The sequence below is a fragment of the Anneissia japonica genome, unplaced genomic scaffold (assembly GCF_011630105.1).
Source record: "Anneissia japonica isolate Jap-2015-1 unplaced genomic scaffold, ASM1163010v1 scaffold287858_len863314_cov180, whole genome shotgun sequence".
NCBI lineage: Eukaryota > Metazoa > Echinodermata > Crinoidea > Comatulida > Comatulidae > Anneissia > Anneissia japonica.
This window is the reverse complement of record NW_022693771.1, coordinates 9,421-26,672: the sequence shown is the minus strand read 5'-3', so window position 1 is coordinate 26,672 and position 17,252 is coordinate 9,421. Positions and strand designations below refer to the sequence as shown.

The following is a 17,252-nucleotide window of genomic DNA, read 5'->3' as shown; positions in this document are numbered from 1 at the left end:
GTACACGCACGCGTATATATATATATATATATATGCGTTTATACGTGTGTATATATATATATATATATATATATATATATATATACGTGTATACGTATATATGTAGGTGTATACGTATATATATGTGTATATGTATATATATGTACACATATATATAGGGCCTATATACTTTTTAAGTCATGTATCATGCATAGGGATGTTGATGCCTGCAAGGCTCTGATTTAAACATGATAATGATCACTAAACAGCAAGAATTGTCCGTATTTCAAGGCCTAAACTCGCCGACTACGATGCAATGCAGATATAGAGCCTGCAGATCTAGGGCTTAGGCCTAAATGGGGAATCTCCACAAATTGCAACATGTTTGTGAAGTGTTAACAACTTCAGCATTTTAAAAATTCTGTCTATTAAGTATTTTGGTGGATTTTATTAAATATGTATAAACTTATAATGTATTTCAATTACTGAATCGATATTCTGACCTTAAACTTGAAAACTTAGTAAATGCTAGGCCTATTCTAACCTACTGTGTAAGTATACTGATCAAGGAGGTTTTGGTCTTCACTGCATTTGATTGCACATGTGCAACCATTGTTAATCTTTTTTGCAAATTCAGTTCCATCCACTGCTCTCTTTGTGTTTCAGTAGAAGAATTGAATTGCGAAACAGACTTTAAAAACATTCATTAGGAAATAAGATTGTCTTAGGAAGGAAAAAAAATCTATTTTGTATTATTTCCGCATTTAATTCTTTCTGCTATTTAGCATATTGATGGCGGTATCATTCACTCTTGGGAAGGTGTGAGGGTTCACACGATATGTACCAAGTCTGATGGAAAGACAGTTCTTGCATCAGACACCCACAAAAGAATCAGAGCTTACATCTTTGAAGAGGTCACTGACTATAATGTGTGAGTATCTCAATTATTGGAACTGTAGTACTACTGTATTTATATGAGCCATTCCTTTTGCCTAGAAGGTTTGACCCCATTATGTTTGTTAGGCCATCAAAAACAATTTTTTTAAAAGTATGTAATTCTATGCCCTACTTTACTATATTTTCGCAAGTTGTACTGTATTGCAAGTACTCTCCTTTGTCCATACCACTACCCACTACAATCTAGCCCACAGAATTTGGAAATCAACAAACCTCTTATCTATCTATCTATATTTGACCTCGCCCTTTCCTTTTATTTTTATTTCTTCTAGAATCCAAGAAGATCATCCAATTATGTCTTTTGTTTTGAGTTCTAATGAACGATATGCACTCCTAAATGTTGCCAACCAAGGGGTACATATGTGGGATATCAAGGACAAAATTTTGGTACGGAAGTTTCAGGGAATCACACAAGGTTTCTACGCAATCCATGCATGCTTCGGTGGTGTTGGAGAAAATTTTGTAGCCAGTGGAAGTGAAGGTAGGTGATGCGTACTGAACACAATCCTTGTAATCATTAGTCGTTTGAGTAAGAAGAACACCCTTATGATCAGCAGTGGTGAATGGTAGTCCTAAAAAAGGAGAAAATAAGATCTATTATCTATCAATGCATGATTAATCAATATACAGAACTTTTGAATGTTATCTTTTATGTTAGGTGTGCAGCAGTTAGATTTGCTATGCTCCAGTGGTGTAAATACCGCAGGTTCAGCAGGGCCATTGAACCTGGGCCCCAAGCTCCAGGGACCCGATCTATAAGGGCCTTTCCCCCTTATAAAAAATCTAATAAAGCAATAAATAAATCAAAATCTAGAGTGATAGTATTTATCTTTATATAATACTGCTCATTATAATAAAAATTTGTTAAAAATAATCACTTGCACCTAGATGTGGCATAACTACCACAGGTTCATGCGGTTCATTGAAACTGCATGGGCCCCTTATTTTAAAAAAATCGAATAAAGCAATGCATAAAAAAAAATATTGATTAATAATATTTGTCTTTATATTTAATACTGAACTTTAATTTAAAACTGTTAGTAATTATACTTTAAAATAATCAATGCCTAGTTATAAAAATTGTCACTTGAACACTGATATCATTGTGATGGAGAAATCACAAAAAAAATATGTATGCATGAAAGCCTAACCAATATAGATTCCCTACATATACCGCTTGTCAGCAAAATTGTCCTTTCTTTATCCTACTTTTCCTTTTAAATAATTTACCGCTGATGTTTGCTGGGGCGTTTGTCACTGTACCCTGACCAGGGGCACATTGGAGCTCATTAATTCCAACTTGGACTTGCTTCACTTTAGCCTGCATTCTGTGTACTTAAATGGCATGAGACTTGCGCTTTCAGGCCCTATCTCAAGCTCTTTTTGTAAAATTTCATGATTTTTCCATAATTCACAATAGAATTGCAGGTTTATGCGTAAAAGTCTGCTTAAATTTAGATTGCACAAATGTGTCATTTATTTTTCATTAGGTCTGTTGTAGTTCACTTGATGTTGGCATATCAAGTGGTGGATAATGTTCAGTTTTTAAATTTTCAAATTAAGACAATTTTTAAGTCTGATAGTCCCCTTTCCAGATATCTAGAGGTGCACTAAATAATTAATACTGCTTATAAAGTAATCGGTAAAGACCTACCAAATGTAAACACAATGGGATGTTATTTAAACACTTATTACAATTTAGTTGATAACATCTCCATAGCGAGAAAACCAAGTAGTTAATGTCTCAAGCCCGAATTAATTCAACAAGATAAAATTGTGCCAGACTGTCTTTTACGCCAAATTCAAAAGATAATAGAAAGATTTAACTGTAGTGTATTTTCTTCTGTAGATTTTACTGTATTGTGGAGCCCCTTGAAAAAGCAGTGTTTTTCACTGAGAGGGCTACTTACAGTCGACCTTCCCATTTACGTACACCTTGGGCTGAAAGCAGTTCGTAATTGAGAAAATTTGTAAATGAGAAGTTCATAAGAATAGCGCCCTCAAGTTTAAAAACACCAAGTTGTAGCCTACTGTATGACTAGGCTGGCCTACCAACATTTAGGCTTTATTTTGCATTTAAGTGTTCAATAAACATTTATAGAAATCTTTAAAAAATCAATTAAATGTTAATGCAAGACAAAATAACATATTAAATATCGATTCATAATAGGCTAAGAAAATCGTTCCATGGATAGACCGACATAATCTTCTCTGTCACTAATAGGCTGACTGTTCAACATACAGTGGTGGCTTAGCCAAGGTTTAGCTGGGCCTAGCAGCAGCTCTCTGCGATCTTTAGCTAGGCCTCTCTCCGTAATTTGTAGAAAATTAGTAAACAAACATTGATATTAATTTGTATTAAAAGCACTGGGCTTATTATTTATTTAATTTATTCAAGGTATTTTTGTATAATTTAAAAAAAGAAACTGTTCCTATTTTTTTTGACCTTCCTGACTTCCAAACATGTGGTTTTGGTACCTGTAGAGTTGAATGATGGGTAATTGCTGATGTCATCTTCTAAAAATAGAGCAGCTTGCTAATCGTTTTTTGACAGTGATAAACAAATAATACAGATACTTATTGAATAGCCGAGCAGTGATTTATTCTTAAGAGGATAAAAGGTTGATGTTGCCATACGTTTATACTCAGACTAGCTGATTTGATTTAAAGTGCATTTAGACCGCGGGTAACCATAAGACAGAGTAGGGTAGGCCCCCTGGTACAGGCTGCCCAGCCTTGCCCGTAGCCTAGACAAGGTAGGCCTAGCAGCATGCACTGCCTGCCTGAATTTTGGCAAGTTTTGATTATTTTACATCATGTGTTGGTTTGACTTTTCTAAGCCTAAAGTAGTATGATGTAATTGTTATTGTCGTGATGGAATAATAGGCAATAACTGGATTTGCGTCAGGAGAAACATGTATAGGTGTAATTTTTGCCCTACCTGACGTGGAAATGTACCGAATACTCGGTGCATTTGAAAACAACTGCGAAAAAAAATCGCAAGTTGTTCTCGGGTGGGACTCAAACCCACGATCTCCAGATCACTAGCCTGCCATCATACCTCTAGACCACCGAGCTTGCGCCTGATGGCCAGGGTTGAATTCGAGTCCAAGTAAGCAGCGGGTACTGCATTGTTGATAGTAATTGTTATTGTCGTGATACATATACACATATATATCAGGCGCAAGCTCGGTGGTTTAGAGGTATGATGGCAAGCTAGTGATCTGGAAATTGTGGGTAACTAATTGTTATATTTTCGCACTGTCTAAAAATATTAAAATGTTAACGATTTTAGCCTGAAACCAATTCACTTAGTTTGTATTTTGTTGATGCTTTTTCTTTGTCATTAATAGAAAGAAACTGTTTTAAATAGGCATAATAGCAAGTTACCAGTACTACAAGTTGCCTAGTAACATTTAATTCAGTGAAAAATGTTCATACAAGTATGTTCCCACAATATTATATTAGGAGAAGACAAGATGTCAGTCACATATTCTTGTTCTTTGTACGCCGCCAGGCTGAGAGAACACGTGCCTGCTAGTAGTGCATTTAGAACTGTCTTTTTTCCAGCAGGGTATAAATAGTTTTTACGACGACGAATATATGTGTTGTAAGTAAAATTTTAACCTGTAGACAAAGGTTTAGCCCTACCTTTTAATTATGTCATTTGAGGTATGTAATTACTCCGAAATTGGAGTGTCTGCGCCCGTCGTCAAAACTCCAATTTTGGAGGTTTTGCGTACTATACACGAAAACTCCAAAATTGGAGTTTTCAAACTTCCAATCAAACCTCCGATTTCGGAGTTTCTGCATACCATTAATCAAGAGTCATTCCATACTCAACCAGGGGCTCCATGGTGACCGTTTTGGATTTTGCTGAAATTTTAACCAAATATACTTTGAGGGGTATTATGAAAAATCCCAAAGTTTCATTGAAAATTTCTCAAGTGTTCAGAAGTTACGGCATTTTTAAATTTTGAAGACACGCCCCTTTTTTTAGATTTGTGAAGAGCAGCGATATTTTGTAAGGGCTTTTGAAAGGCAATATTTTCATTTGCTGAAAATTGCTACTCTGACTCAGTTGTACCCAAACTTTCTGATTTTGGCATCAGAATCAAGCTTTGAATAGGCATTAAAAGGTTATTAGCATCTCAAAATCAGTTTTATTTTCACAAAATTAATTATTTTATGATTTCGACCTTAGGTTGTGTGGTCAACTACTGGCCGAGACCAAACATTTTAATGGCAATTAGTTATTTGGGGTCAAATAACTACGTAGATAGTTGGCAATTGAAATTAAACTTACACAACTGAAAGATATGTATTTTGGCCATATATGGTAAAAATATTTTTATCTTAACTCAACCCCTTAATAGAAACTCCCAATGCGAAAATGGTGTATTATCTACGTCACCAGCTTCTGGTTTCAACCCCCCAACCCCCATGTATATCCTGAACTGCAGTTTAATTTGACAACAGATGTTTGTGTGATCATTGGAGACAGAAATTTGAATAAAATTGATTACTATCAGAGTTCAAAAAGTTTATAGAAAAAAAATTACACTGATAATTTTGGAAAGATCTAGTTACTGAAGCATTGCAAAATTCTAATAAATAATAAAACAAAAAAAAAATCACTATGAATTATAACCAGAGAACAATTATATTTCACTGTTCCCTGATTATAACACCTCATGATTTTCATCACTAACCCAGATTCAATCTTAAACTCGGTAACTTTATTTGACATATTTATTTATTAATTAATTTACTTATTTATTTATTTATTTTTATTTATTTTATTTTATTTATTTATTTATAACCTTTAAAATGCAGGTGAATAATTTGGTAATTTTTTCGGTGTCTGGTGGAGACATTCTGTAAAAAGAGCACTTTGTCCCTGTATTTCTAGAATATTTCTATTAAACTTTCAGTTTGTTTAGATTTTTAGGGTTCATTGATTCAAGGAATTGCTTAATTGTTCATGCTTAATATTGAATTTAAAGTAACTTTCTTCAGGTTCTAATTAACCTTGTTTTACGAAAGTAATTTTCAATTACAATTCAATTTTTATTGTGGTGCACGAGATGTCTTCGCAGTGACAAAAAAATGAGGAATTTTTTTTGCACACGAACCTAAAAAAATCAAGCCAAGCGTCCACTAATTGAAAATTTAGTGGACGGTGGGGAATAGGCAAATAACATTAGAAGTTGCAGTGATGACGTCACGATTGACTTATAAAACATATTACTTTGGAGATACTGTATAAGGGAACACAGTCTTGAGACGACTCAATATTCTTAAGCTGAAGACATGAACAGTGCCATGCTGGAGACAGTTGGATAAAACACACTGAGTAACTTAAACTTGCGGCTTCTCAATTCCTATTGTATGGATGTTTAAATTCATTCATTCATTCATTCATATTTATTTATTCACACAATGCATAAAGGTGGTAACAAGACATAAATAATAAAGATGCAAGCAAAATCGAATGGAATTGTGTCTGGAGAAGTCAAATAAGCCTAAATGGCTTTACGGCTTGCTCCACCAGAAAAATATGAAAAGAAATTTTTCCATAATCAAAGACAAGACAAAACACGACGGAACGAACACAAGGGAAGAACGACAAAGGAGAAACGACAATGCTTTAAAAAAAAAAAAAAAAAAAAAAAAAAAAAAAAAAAAAAAAAATGTATAAATTAATAAATTAAAATTTTGGTAACAGCCACTCGACTGCAAGCGACGTTGCCCGGATGCCCATGCAGCATAAAGGGAAAGTAACAGGATGCTTAGTGGAGTTAAAGTCTGTAATTAGATATGAGGAACGATTTATATTCTGATTTAAAGGAATAACTACTTTTCGAATTTATTAATGATGTGCTGAGGGAGTTCCATAATAGGGGGCCTGAATGTATTATTGAATTCCTGTTTGATGTGCGGTTAGATTTTATTGTGATGTATTTATTTGCATTCCTAGTATTATAGTTATGTAGTTCATTGTTTTTTGTGAAGTATCCTTTGAAAGCATTTGGGAGTTTATTGTGGGAAAACTGGTACATATAATAGGGCGGTTTGTAATTTATTTATATCAAAGATGTTTAGAGTGTTGAGTTGGTGAAAGAGGGGTTTGGAATGTGATTGGTAATTGGATAGAGTGCAGATGCGGATGGCCTTTTTTTGAAGTTTGAACAGATTATCTAGTTTGGATGTTTCGGTGCTAGTGCATGGACAAAGAGTTTTGAATTTTGCGTCCGTAACTGCCCAGGCAATATTGCAGTAGTGTAGATGTGGTAAAATAAGGGTATTGTATAAAGAGAAGAGAATGTTGATGGTAGTGTCAATTTAAGTTTTCTTAGTAAGCCGATTGTTTTAGAGATTTTATTGGAAAGGTTTGTAATATGAATCTTCCAATTTAGCTTATTGTCGATGAGTACAACAAGAAACTCAGTATGATCAACTTGATTAATGGGAGTGTTATCAATATAGATGTTTGTGTTTAGATTATTGTTTACTTTTTTGCTGGTGGAAAAGTGCATATAATTTGTTTTATTGATGTTTAAAGAGTTGTCTAAAAAGAAGTTTGGTGTATTCTTTTGAATATTTTTACCGAGAACGTTGTTAATTGTTTGCCAGGTTTTATTAATATTACTTTTATAGTTGTTAAATTTGTTAATATAATGCTGTTTACATGATATTCTAATCAATCGAGTGAGTTTGTTTCTGTAAGTAATGTAGTTTTTTTTGTTATTGATGTTTGGTGAATTTATATACGCTTTATATAATTTATTTCTTGTTTTTATTGATTTTATTATTCCTTTAGTTATCCAAGGTTTGCTAAGTTTTCGGCTGTTTATTTTAGTTTTGGTTTTTGGCAGATTAATATCGTATAAAGTGGAGAATTTTTCAATAAATATATTATATGATTCGTTTGCAGAACTATTTTGGTAAACATCCTCCCAGTCAGTGTTTAATAAATTAATTCCTAATGATGCAATTGATTTTTGGTTTATTTTTCTTGAATAGTGATTTTTTTGTATCGGTATATTATTAGATTTGTTCGAAGAATGCTTTTTTAATATTAGGAATACTGGAAAATGATCGGTGACGTCATTGAATAGTATTCCCGGGGTTATTTGTTGGTCTAGTACATTTGAGAATATATTTTCAATTAGAGTTGATGATCTAGTTGTAATTCTGGTAGGTTTGTCAATTAGAGGATAGAATGAAAGTGAGTACATTGTATTTAGGAAGTCATTCGTAGGGCCATGGGTGGAGTGTTTTATAAGGTCTAAGTTAAAATCGCCATAGACATATGATTGTTTTTTTTCTTTTGAGACTGCATCAATGCATTTGGAAATATTATTTAAGAAGGGATGAATGGAACTATTTGGTGGCCGGTAGACAATGCCAACGATGCTAGATTTTTGTTGGGTACCAATTTCTACAAAAAGTGATTCATAATTTGGATTCAATGGAAGGTTCAAATCATTCCTAACATTAAAATTTAATTCATTTGAGATGTAGAGTGCAACTCCTCCACGTTTTCTGTCTTTTCGATCGGATTGCACAATTGAATACCCTTCTATATTAGTAAGAGGAGGTGGGGAGTTGTCGTTATCAAACCAGGTCTCGCTAAAGCCTATGATAGAAAATTTATGGTTAAGGGTGAGGAGGTAATTAGTAATAGAGTTAAAATTTTTGGTGAGGCTTCGAGAGTTCATGTGTATAATGCTCAGGCCTGTAGTTTTGTTGGAGGAAAGTTTGTTATTAAATGTATCACTAAGGTAATATTCACAGTTATCGTTACTATTGGTTACTTCATTATCTGCATGTAAGTCATGGGTCTTGCTATTTATATTGAAGGGATTGATTATTAAATTTTGGAGTTGGTGAAAATCTATAATTTGGTCAATGTTAAGTTGTTTAAGTTCATGTTTGAATTCTTCTTCATTAGTTATATGATTAAATGGAAGTATTTCACCAAAACATGTGCTACAGTATATGTAGTCTATATTTTGATCATGGGCACTTGAAATGGCGCAGGTTGTATGGGCTGGCTTGTTGCATATAGCACATTTAATGTGAAGGTCTACCTTTATACACTTATTACAGTACATACAAAACATTTAACATAAAATATAATTATTGATATAAAAATATAGAAGAGTAATAATAGTTCCTATTATTTAGAAAAAATATAACAAATAATCGCATAATGAATTCTTAAATTGCATGATTAAATAGATTAAACAGATGGAATATTGGTATTACAACATTTTAAAAGAATGATCATTGACAGATAAGCATAAAATATTTGATTATTTATTGTACATAATTGCACAAAAAATAATAATAATAATAAGAAAAAATAAATAAATAAAAAGAAAAAGCCTGGTCTAGCCAATCAATACGAAATAGAAAAACAATCATATTGATAACAATAATTTACAATAAAAACAAATATCGATAGGATTATTACAGAGATGGTACTGCTTATATATTGCAATTAACTAAAATAATTAATGATAATTATCAAGTTACTAATGTAATAATTTTCCAAATATGATTCCAATATGCTGCAGTACAAATAGCGAAGTGTAACAGTAGTTTGCAATGATTAATTTTCGGTATTATCGCACAATTTAATCTTATTAGTTAGATACCATTATCTAATACTTTCAATTATTAAAACTTCTTAATAACTATTAGTAATATTAGTAAAAATAGGTGTACTGTACAAATTAGCATAGGAGAATAATAATAATAATAATAATAATAATAATAATAATAATAATAATTATACATAAATATCATTGATAATGATAGTAGTTATAATTATAATAGTAATAATAATAATCATAATAATAATTCAATACAGTAGTAATATTGATAACCACTGTACTCTTCAAGGCACCGTTTTAATTATTATAAAATTATGAATTATAGGTAGCATAGGCTATATAATTAGTGTAATGTAACAGAAACATTTTGTGATGACCAGTATTTCGGTGATATCGATATTTTTAGCTTATTAATGATCAGATACATGTATTTAGTAATTAGAGTAATTAATACTTCATAATAAAAATAATAATAATAATAACAATAATAAAATATATGGTGAAATAATAATATTAACCATTATTATTACCATTACCATCACCACTACTACCATTATGATAATAATAATAATAATAACAACAATAATAACAACAACAACAACAACAATAACAATAACAATAATAATAATTGTAATAATAGTAGCAATAATATCATTGATAATGATAATAGTAATTATAAATATGAAAATAATAATAGTTATAATAATAATATGCAATACAGTAGTAATAAAGGTAATACTCATCAAGGCACCAGTCAAATGATTATAAAATTATGATTATAATACGCATAATACTAATGATATTAATAGTAACAACAATAACAATAATAATGATATAATAATAATGATATCAAATAATAATAACTAAAAATAATAATAAAATAACTAATAATAATAATAATGATGGTAACAACAACAATAATAATAATAATAGTAATAGTCATAATACCAATGATAACAATAATAATAGTAATAACAATTTAAAAAAAAGTAATAATAAACTGAAATATAATCATTAATATATCTATATAAATTATTTAAAATTAAACTTATGGTAATTATGCAACTGTATAATCTGTAGAATGTAGCGAATAGTAATAAAGCAAGTAATAACTCATAATAACAGTAATAGTAATAATGGTAATAAACTGTAATAATAATCGTCAAGTTATCAGTAAAACAATGGTTAAGTTTATGTGATTATAAATGTAGCAGTATAGTTAGTGTAGTTTAACGATATCAATGATATCCATAAATAGTAAGTTCTGCGTCAGATAAAAAGTAATAGGAGAAGCGTTCAGTTAAACATCGGTTGTTAAAACATGGCCGCCATTATAGGCTAAATTTTTATGTATATGGATTGGAAATTATCGCCTATCGTACCTGTATAACATGCAGTATAAAGATTTGTTTAAATTAAGATAATTGAATCCTACAACTAAGTAGGACTAGCATAAAAGTACGAACAATAGTATTAACTTAACTATTTTTATTTGTGATGAACTTTATGAATAGGGAGACAGTTCATATCACATACGATAATTTTATATACGAGGAAGATCCGACGTTGATCTGATTACGACCTTCTTCTTATTTGTGAGTAGGCAATTGATTCTCCCATCAATAGACCATGCGGCTTCCACTAAGGCATTTCGTGAGGCTTCATGCAAAAGTTGCATACGTTTAGGTGTCAAATTTTCAGTTATCAAATATGACGACTTTTTTAGAGATCTCTTTTTTCGAAATATTTCTGCTCTCGCGCGGTAGGTTGAAAATTTGATTATGATTGGGCGTGGTTTTATTTTCGGACTTCTGAGGGTCTGGTTCTGAAGCTTTTTTCTTCCAAGGCGATGAGTGCGATCAATGTCGCTTAACTCTACATGCTCACTTATACAGGATGTTATAATGTCTAAGGTGAGATCATCGGTATTTTCATTGGCTGATTCGGGTACCCCATGTAGCAGAAGACAATTTCTCCTGCTATACTGTTCTAGGTCGTCAAATTTGTCAACGATAGAGTGGTTTTCTTTCCTTAACGCGTCGATTTGCTCTCGTAGAGAGGCGATGTCGCCCGCTATAGATTGGTTGTCATGGGCAACACTGGCGTAAACACTCTGGGTTACACTATCAGCTATTGTTTCACTGATTGATTTAATTACGGCTTCATTTTCACATACTGATTTTACTATTTTCTCTAAAAGTTCAGGGGAGGATAATATGTGGTGGCTTATTGTTGAGGCAACAATGCTTACCAGTTCTTTATCATCTGAGAGTAAGTGATGAATATCTCGCAGAGCCGATGGGTCAGGTAGTTCTTCAGCAATAGTACCTTGAAAGGGTGGTATGCTGGGTGAACCAGCAGGTGGTGTGTCTTTGATTGAATCGCCATTACTGCTACTACTGGGCTCAGGTGTAATCTCCGTGGATTTCAAGTTTCCACGTTTCGATTTAGAGGCCGATCTAGTTGCCATGTCTTCTTTTTAGGTTGATAAGTAGGTTGTATTGATAAATACCAGTGGTTGTTAGTAAATATAGCAAATTACGAGTTTTTTCAAAGAGCGATTATTGATACATTAGCTCATGCTGATGATGACGTATGGAAAATCCTTCATTTATAGCCACTTTATTTTGTTACTAACGAGCATCCTTAGCTCCCCTAGTTTTTTGTCCGTTCTAAAACTTTCCGTCTGTGCCTCCTTAAGATCTCCTTTACTTTTGAGGAAAATAAAAACAGCAATATATATCAAATGATATTTCATCGTCCAAACCACCCTTTTATCCAACTTTTTATCTAACCTTTTATCCAACATTTTCCCCCAGTTTTTAAATATTATCCAAACCATGCCCAAGTTTTTTGTCAAATATGCTTTTTGTGTCTTGAAAAAAATCAGTTGTAAAACATATCAAAACTTTTTTTCTCAGGAGCCTGTCTTTAATCAGGGTTGTATTATATGCAAACAGTGATGTGCAGTACATGTTTAAGAATTAGTTAAGAGGTCTATTTAGTGCATTTTTATAGTATTGTATTGTATGTTAGTAGCAGTTAGCAAGGATTAACAAGCAGTCTACATTACTATTATTATTACTGTAACATCATTACAAATGGGGTAATATTTTACCAAAAACCTAGGCCTGCATAAAGGTCTGGTTATAATCCAATATGAAAATTCTGTAATTATTTAATGTATTTATTTCTATGTGATGTACACTTTAGTTAAATTGTTCTTTTGTGTGTGTGCTGTAACATGTTAATTGAACATGCTACAATTTGCAAGTAATTATACTGAAGCATCTTTAAGGAATGAATGTCTATTATTGTTATTTACTGGATACTGCTTCTGTAGTAGTACAGCTACAATCCTTCATTTATAGCCACTTTATTTTGTTACTAACGAGCATCCTTAGCTCCCCTAGTTTTTCCGTCTGTGCCTCCTTAAGATCTCCTTTACTTTTGAGGAAAATAAAAACAGCAATATATATCAATTGATGCTCTAATATTTAATTCATATATTTTTTCCATTTGCAGATAATAATGTTTATATATGGCATGTAAAACGTGAACGGCCATTAGTTGTATTACCAGGTCACACACGAACAGTCAACTGTGCATCCTGGAACCCTAAGATACCTAGTATGCTGGTCACCGTTTCTGATGACTTCACTGTCCGTGTATGGGGTCCAGATAGCAGTGAAGGTTGGTGTTTTTTATCAGTTTTGTGAGAATCTATTTTAGTTTTCTATGATTAAGCCGAAGTTATATCAGGTTTGCATGTACAAACAAGCTTGGTGTATGATTTGCTTGATTATTTTGTTTGGTACAGGTGGGTAATTTTATCCAGGCCTCAGTTTCTTACAAGTTTTTTTGATGTGGTGTTGCACACAAACCACAGGTCAAACAATGAAATATAACTTTAGCGATAAACTTATATTATAATTATAATTAATATTTGGTAACAAAAGAAAACTGGTTTACTGTATTTGCAAAGAACAGTCTTTTTTAGTATTATTTGTTGTCTGCTGCTACATTGATCCTTTCGGCACAGACAAGTGGTGCATATCCCATCACACATTAATAATACCTTGTATACAGTTGCTTGTTACAAATAGCTTAGATGGCATGCAATGATCACTGTTATTAATAACTTCAAAGTACTAATCTTTATGGTAGGAGTAGCCTATATTTAATACTATGGCATTTGTGGCCCCAAAACTGACTGATTGTAAATCTGATTCCTATTCAGATTTATTGTAGCAATCAACATAAAAAAATACATGAAATTTGTTTTCCTGTCTTGTAATACAAACAAAAACATTGATAAGATCTATTCAAAACATTTATAAAAAAGATAATGTGATTGTGAAAGATATCACAGATATATTACAAATTACATCAAAACAACATACATAAATATTCGAAAGTTATATCAAATTGACATCACAGAGTTGTTGAAACCAAATTAAGTAACATACCATATTTATTTGAATAAATGCCCTGGGCTTTTATTGTTGAGAAGGGTTTTTCAGGGGCATTTATTCAAGGGAGCATTCTTTTTTTTTTTTTTTTAATAGAATGTGTTGAGAATGATGTTGCCTCCATTAGATTTGTTTACTGGGAACTTATTCAAAAGAGGCGTTTATTCCAAATAAGGCTATAGAGATGACATTTATTCAAGGGGAGAGTTTATTCAAAGTGGGCATTTATTCGAATAAATGTGGTATACAAAATTGCAACTTAAGTACAGTACTGTCTTGTATTGTATATTAAAAACTTTAAGTTGCTCTGTTAAAATTTTGTGCTGCCTTCCTGATTTGTTCATATTTATTTCAATATGTAGAGCCATGCTTCCCAAACTATGCTTCCCAACCTAACATTGGGTCGCCCAACTTTTGCAGTGGGTCACTAAACGGTGGCGAATGCTGTAGATCGCCAAACTTTTGTGAATGCAGTGGGTCATGCAGGTTTGCAGGAAAAAAATAATTCATGGGTTCACACTTACAGTTTTTAACAGATCTGGCTACTTGCAAACAGTATTTTAGGTGAACGCTCATTAAACAATATTTTATAATATGTCCACAATATCTTCAAATTTGTTTGACAGCTATTATTTTTCTCTTGCCATTTACCACAACAATTGTGTAAATTTGAACTTCCCTCTGTTTAAAAACAAAACAAGTACAAGTATAGAAATACACTTATAGACGGATGGCCAACAGATTGAAAAACTTGCCATGCTGATTTTTGGATTTAAGTGCCAAATTAAAAAAAAAAAAATTACAAATTTAACACGTTTTTACCCCAACGTGGTATTTTTAAGCTTTTGCATCACTTGAAGATGCAATTTGAATATGTTTAGTACCATACAAAAACTATTAAAATTATCTATCCAAATTTGATTGGTGCATTTTTTGTCTGATACTTTATGACACATTATGTTACATAAATATATTATTAAATAAATACAATATATAATAACAACCTTTTCATCTGATACTTTTCAAAAATGTATTATTGAATTTAGCAAAAAATGGGGTTTTATGTAATTTTTAGGTCACAAAATTAACATAATGTTATACATCATTCGATAGATAATTTTAAAAGCTTTCTTACGATATCATCATTCAAAATGATCCTCAAGTGATTTATTGGTCAAATTTGGCACTTAAATCTAAAATTTAACGTGTCTATCTGAGCCAAAAGCTGATCATGAGGATTCATTTTGTTGCCAGCTTGTAACAAATGATGTCCAGAAAATTAAAAAAATTTGAGCACTTTCAATCCGATGGCCATCCGTCTATTACGCCTAAAACAGAAATGTTATCGGGTGACTTTAAAATTAATATTATCCAAACAAAATATTAAAAATGTAAATGGTAATACAGCTAAAATTCAAATTTAAATCTGAGAATGCAATTCCCAGTCATCTAAAGCTGCCATAATCATAAATTTTCTTACTTCTGCTCCAACCATGGTGGGTCATTTAGCTGAAGTGGTCTAAATCTCCCATCAGTGCAAGTTTTCCTCCCTGCCCCCTTTATTTTGAATTCCGTGGCACCAATGTCAATTTTGTTTGTTTGTTTTTTTATTTTATAAACATAGATCATCAAATTTTGGGCATCTTATAAAAATTGATTTCCTATCGAACTATTAGATGGGTCATGGTTAGTGTGGGAAATCACCACTTGGGTCGCGGAAAAAAAAAGTTTATGAAGCTGGGATGTAGAGGATGCATTTCATTGCTAAATATTTCTAGTTAGTTAATGTAGCCTTCTCCATTATTTCTTTGTTTGGATTTACATTTCTATTAATACTTTTACTTGCAGCCTGCGGTCTGTATATGGGAATAACAAATGGCAAGAGTTTATTAATCTAAACCTTAACTGAACAATAAAAGTCATGAATAAAGATGTGTATATTTGGAACAAATTCAGTTTACATGTTATAATTTTTTTTTCTAAAGTGAATACAATATAAACTGAGAAAATAAATTATGACAATGATTGTATTTAAGATTTAATTTCCATATATTATTATAATAATAATATGTCGCTCTTATATAGCGCTTCATGCACAATGCCTCTAATCACTTCACATTACTACTCCGGTCATTGGATCAAACACATATGGAACACGGGTAAATAGTTTCATCTGGTTTTAAATAGCAATAAATATGTATAATTCCTTTATGACCAAATGTTACTCACTGTATTTTGTTATTGACAGTTTCGCCTGGCTATCAGTCAGGCTTCGTCAGAATCTGTGAAGGGTTTTCGCCGATGCTCGTTGGTAGAGGGCCGCTCCAGCTGTCTTTAATAGTTGATCATATAGGTGTGAGAGGTGATGTGCGCCTTCATCTCTATTCATTGTAGCGTTATTTCTCCTAATACATATTGATTCTTTAATTTTCCATTTTAGCCACCCTTGTTCTTTGTGTAGGATATTGATGTTCTCCCAGTCTGGTATGTGATTTTCTTGCGTCATGTGATCTGTTATAGCCGATTTGTGCAATTGTGTAGATGAGGATTTTCTGCTGGCCCTCGTTCTTACTCCAATGTTATGTTCCTCTACATCTTTCATGTCTTCTTTTGTTATCGTTTTTAATACCCTGCCCATTTCGCCAATATAAACTTTGTCACAATTTTTTACATCCAATCTCATAGACAACCCCACATGTATTTTCTTTTTCTATGTGGTCTTTGGGATGAACTACAATATTATTGAGTAATATTTGGTTTATCATAAGGAATTATACATATTTATTACATATGGAACACATATTCAACACCAAATTAAATTATATTATTATTCCATAATACTGCCCAAGGACACAAGCGATTTGCAAAGCAGGTTTCGAATACCCGACCTCGATGTTGGGAGTCCAAGCCACAACCGATGCGCCAACCGCCTCTTACAATACAACAAATATATGTTGATGAATAAAAATTATTTTACGAATAAATGGTGCTGTTTTTTTTAAATCAAAGATTTTCCATACCTTCTCAGTGATTGTTTTTATTTCTGTTTTCCAGATAATGTATGCAGCACAGCAGTGTGATGTAGGCTCCAATTCTCAGAATTAGAAGATAGAATGAAGGGAACCATAATGTACAGTACCATGGCATGCAACATCAGGTGTATAAAGCTCTGTCCAGACTATAAAATTTTGTTTGACAAAAACATGTGAATATATATATA

At 32.1% G+C, this 17,252-nt stretch overlaps 1 protein-coding gene across 1 annotated transcript in view; it reads left to right on the top strand.

Moving 5' to 3' along the window:
• The window catches only part of LOC117100888 (WD repeat-containing protein 26-like), a 56,870-nt gene extending 39,624 nt beyond the window's left edge, over positions 1-17,246 (top strand). Inside the window, exons 9-12 of the mRNA XM_033240721.1 lie at positions 765-910; positions 1,209-1,417; positions 13,086-13,253; positions 17,087-17,246. Of these exons, the coding sequence (XP_033096612.1) occupies positions 765-910; positions 1,209-1,417; positions 13,086-13,253; positions 17,087-17,112 (549 nt within the window). The 3' untranslated portion in view covers positions 17,113-17,246. The remainder of the gene's footprint in view (positions 1-764; positions 911-1,208; positions 1,418-13,085; positions 13,254-17,086) is intronic.
• Positions 17,247-17,252: the final 6 nt, after the last annotated feature.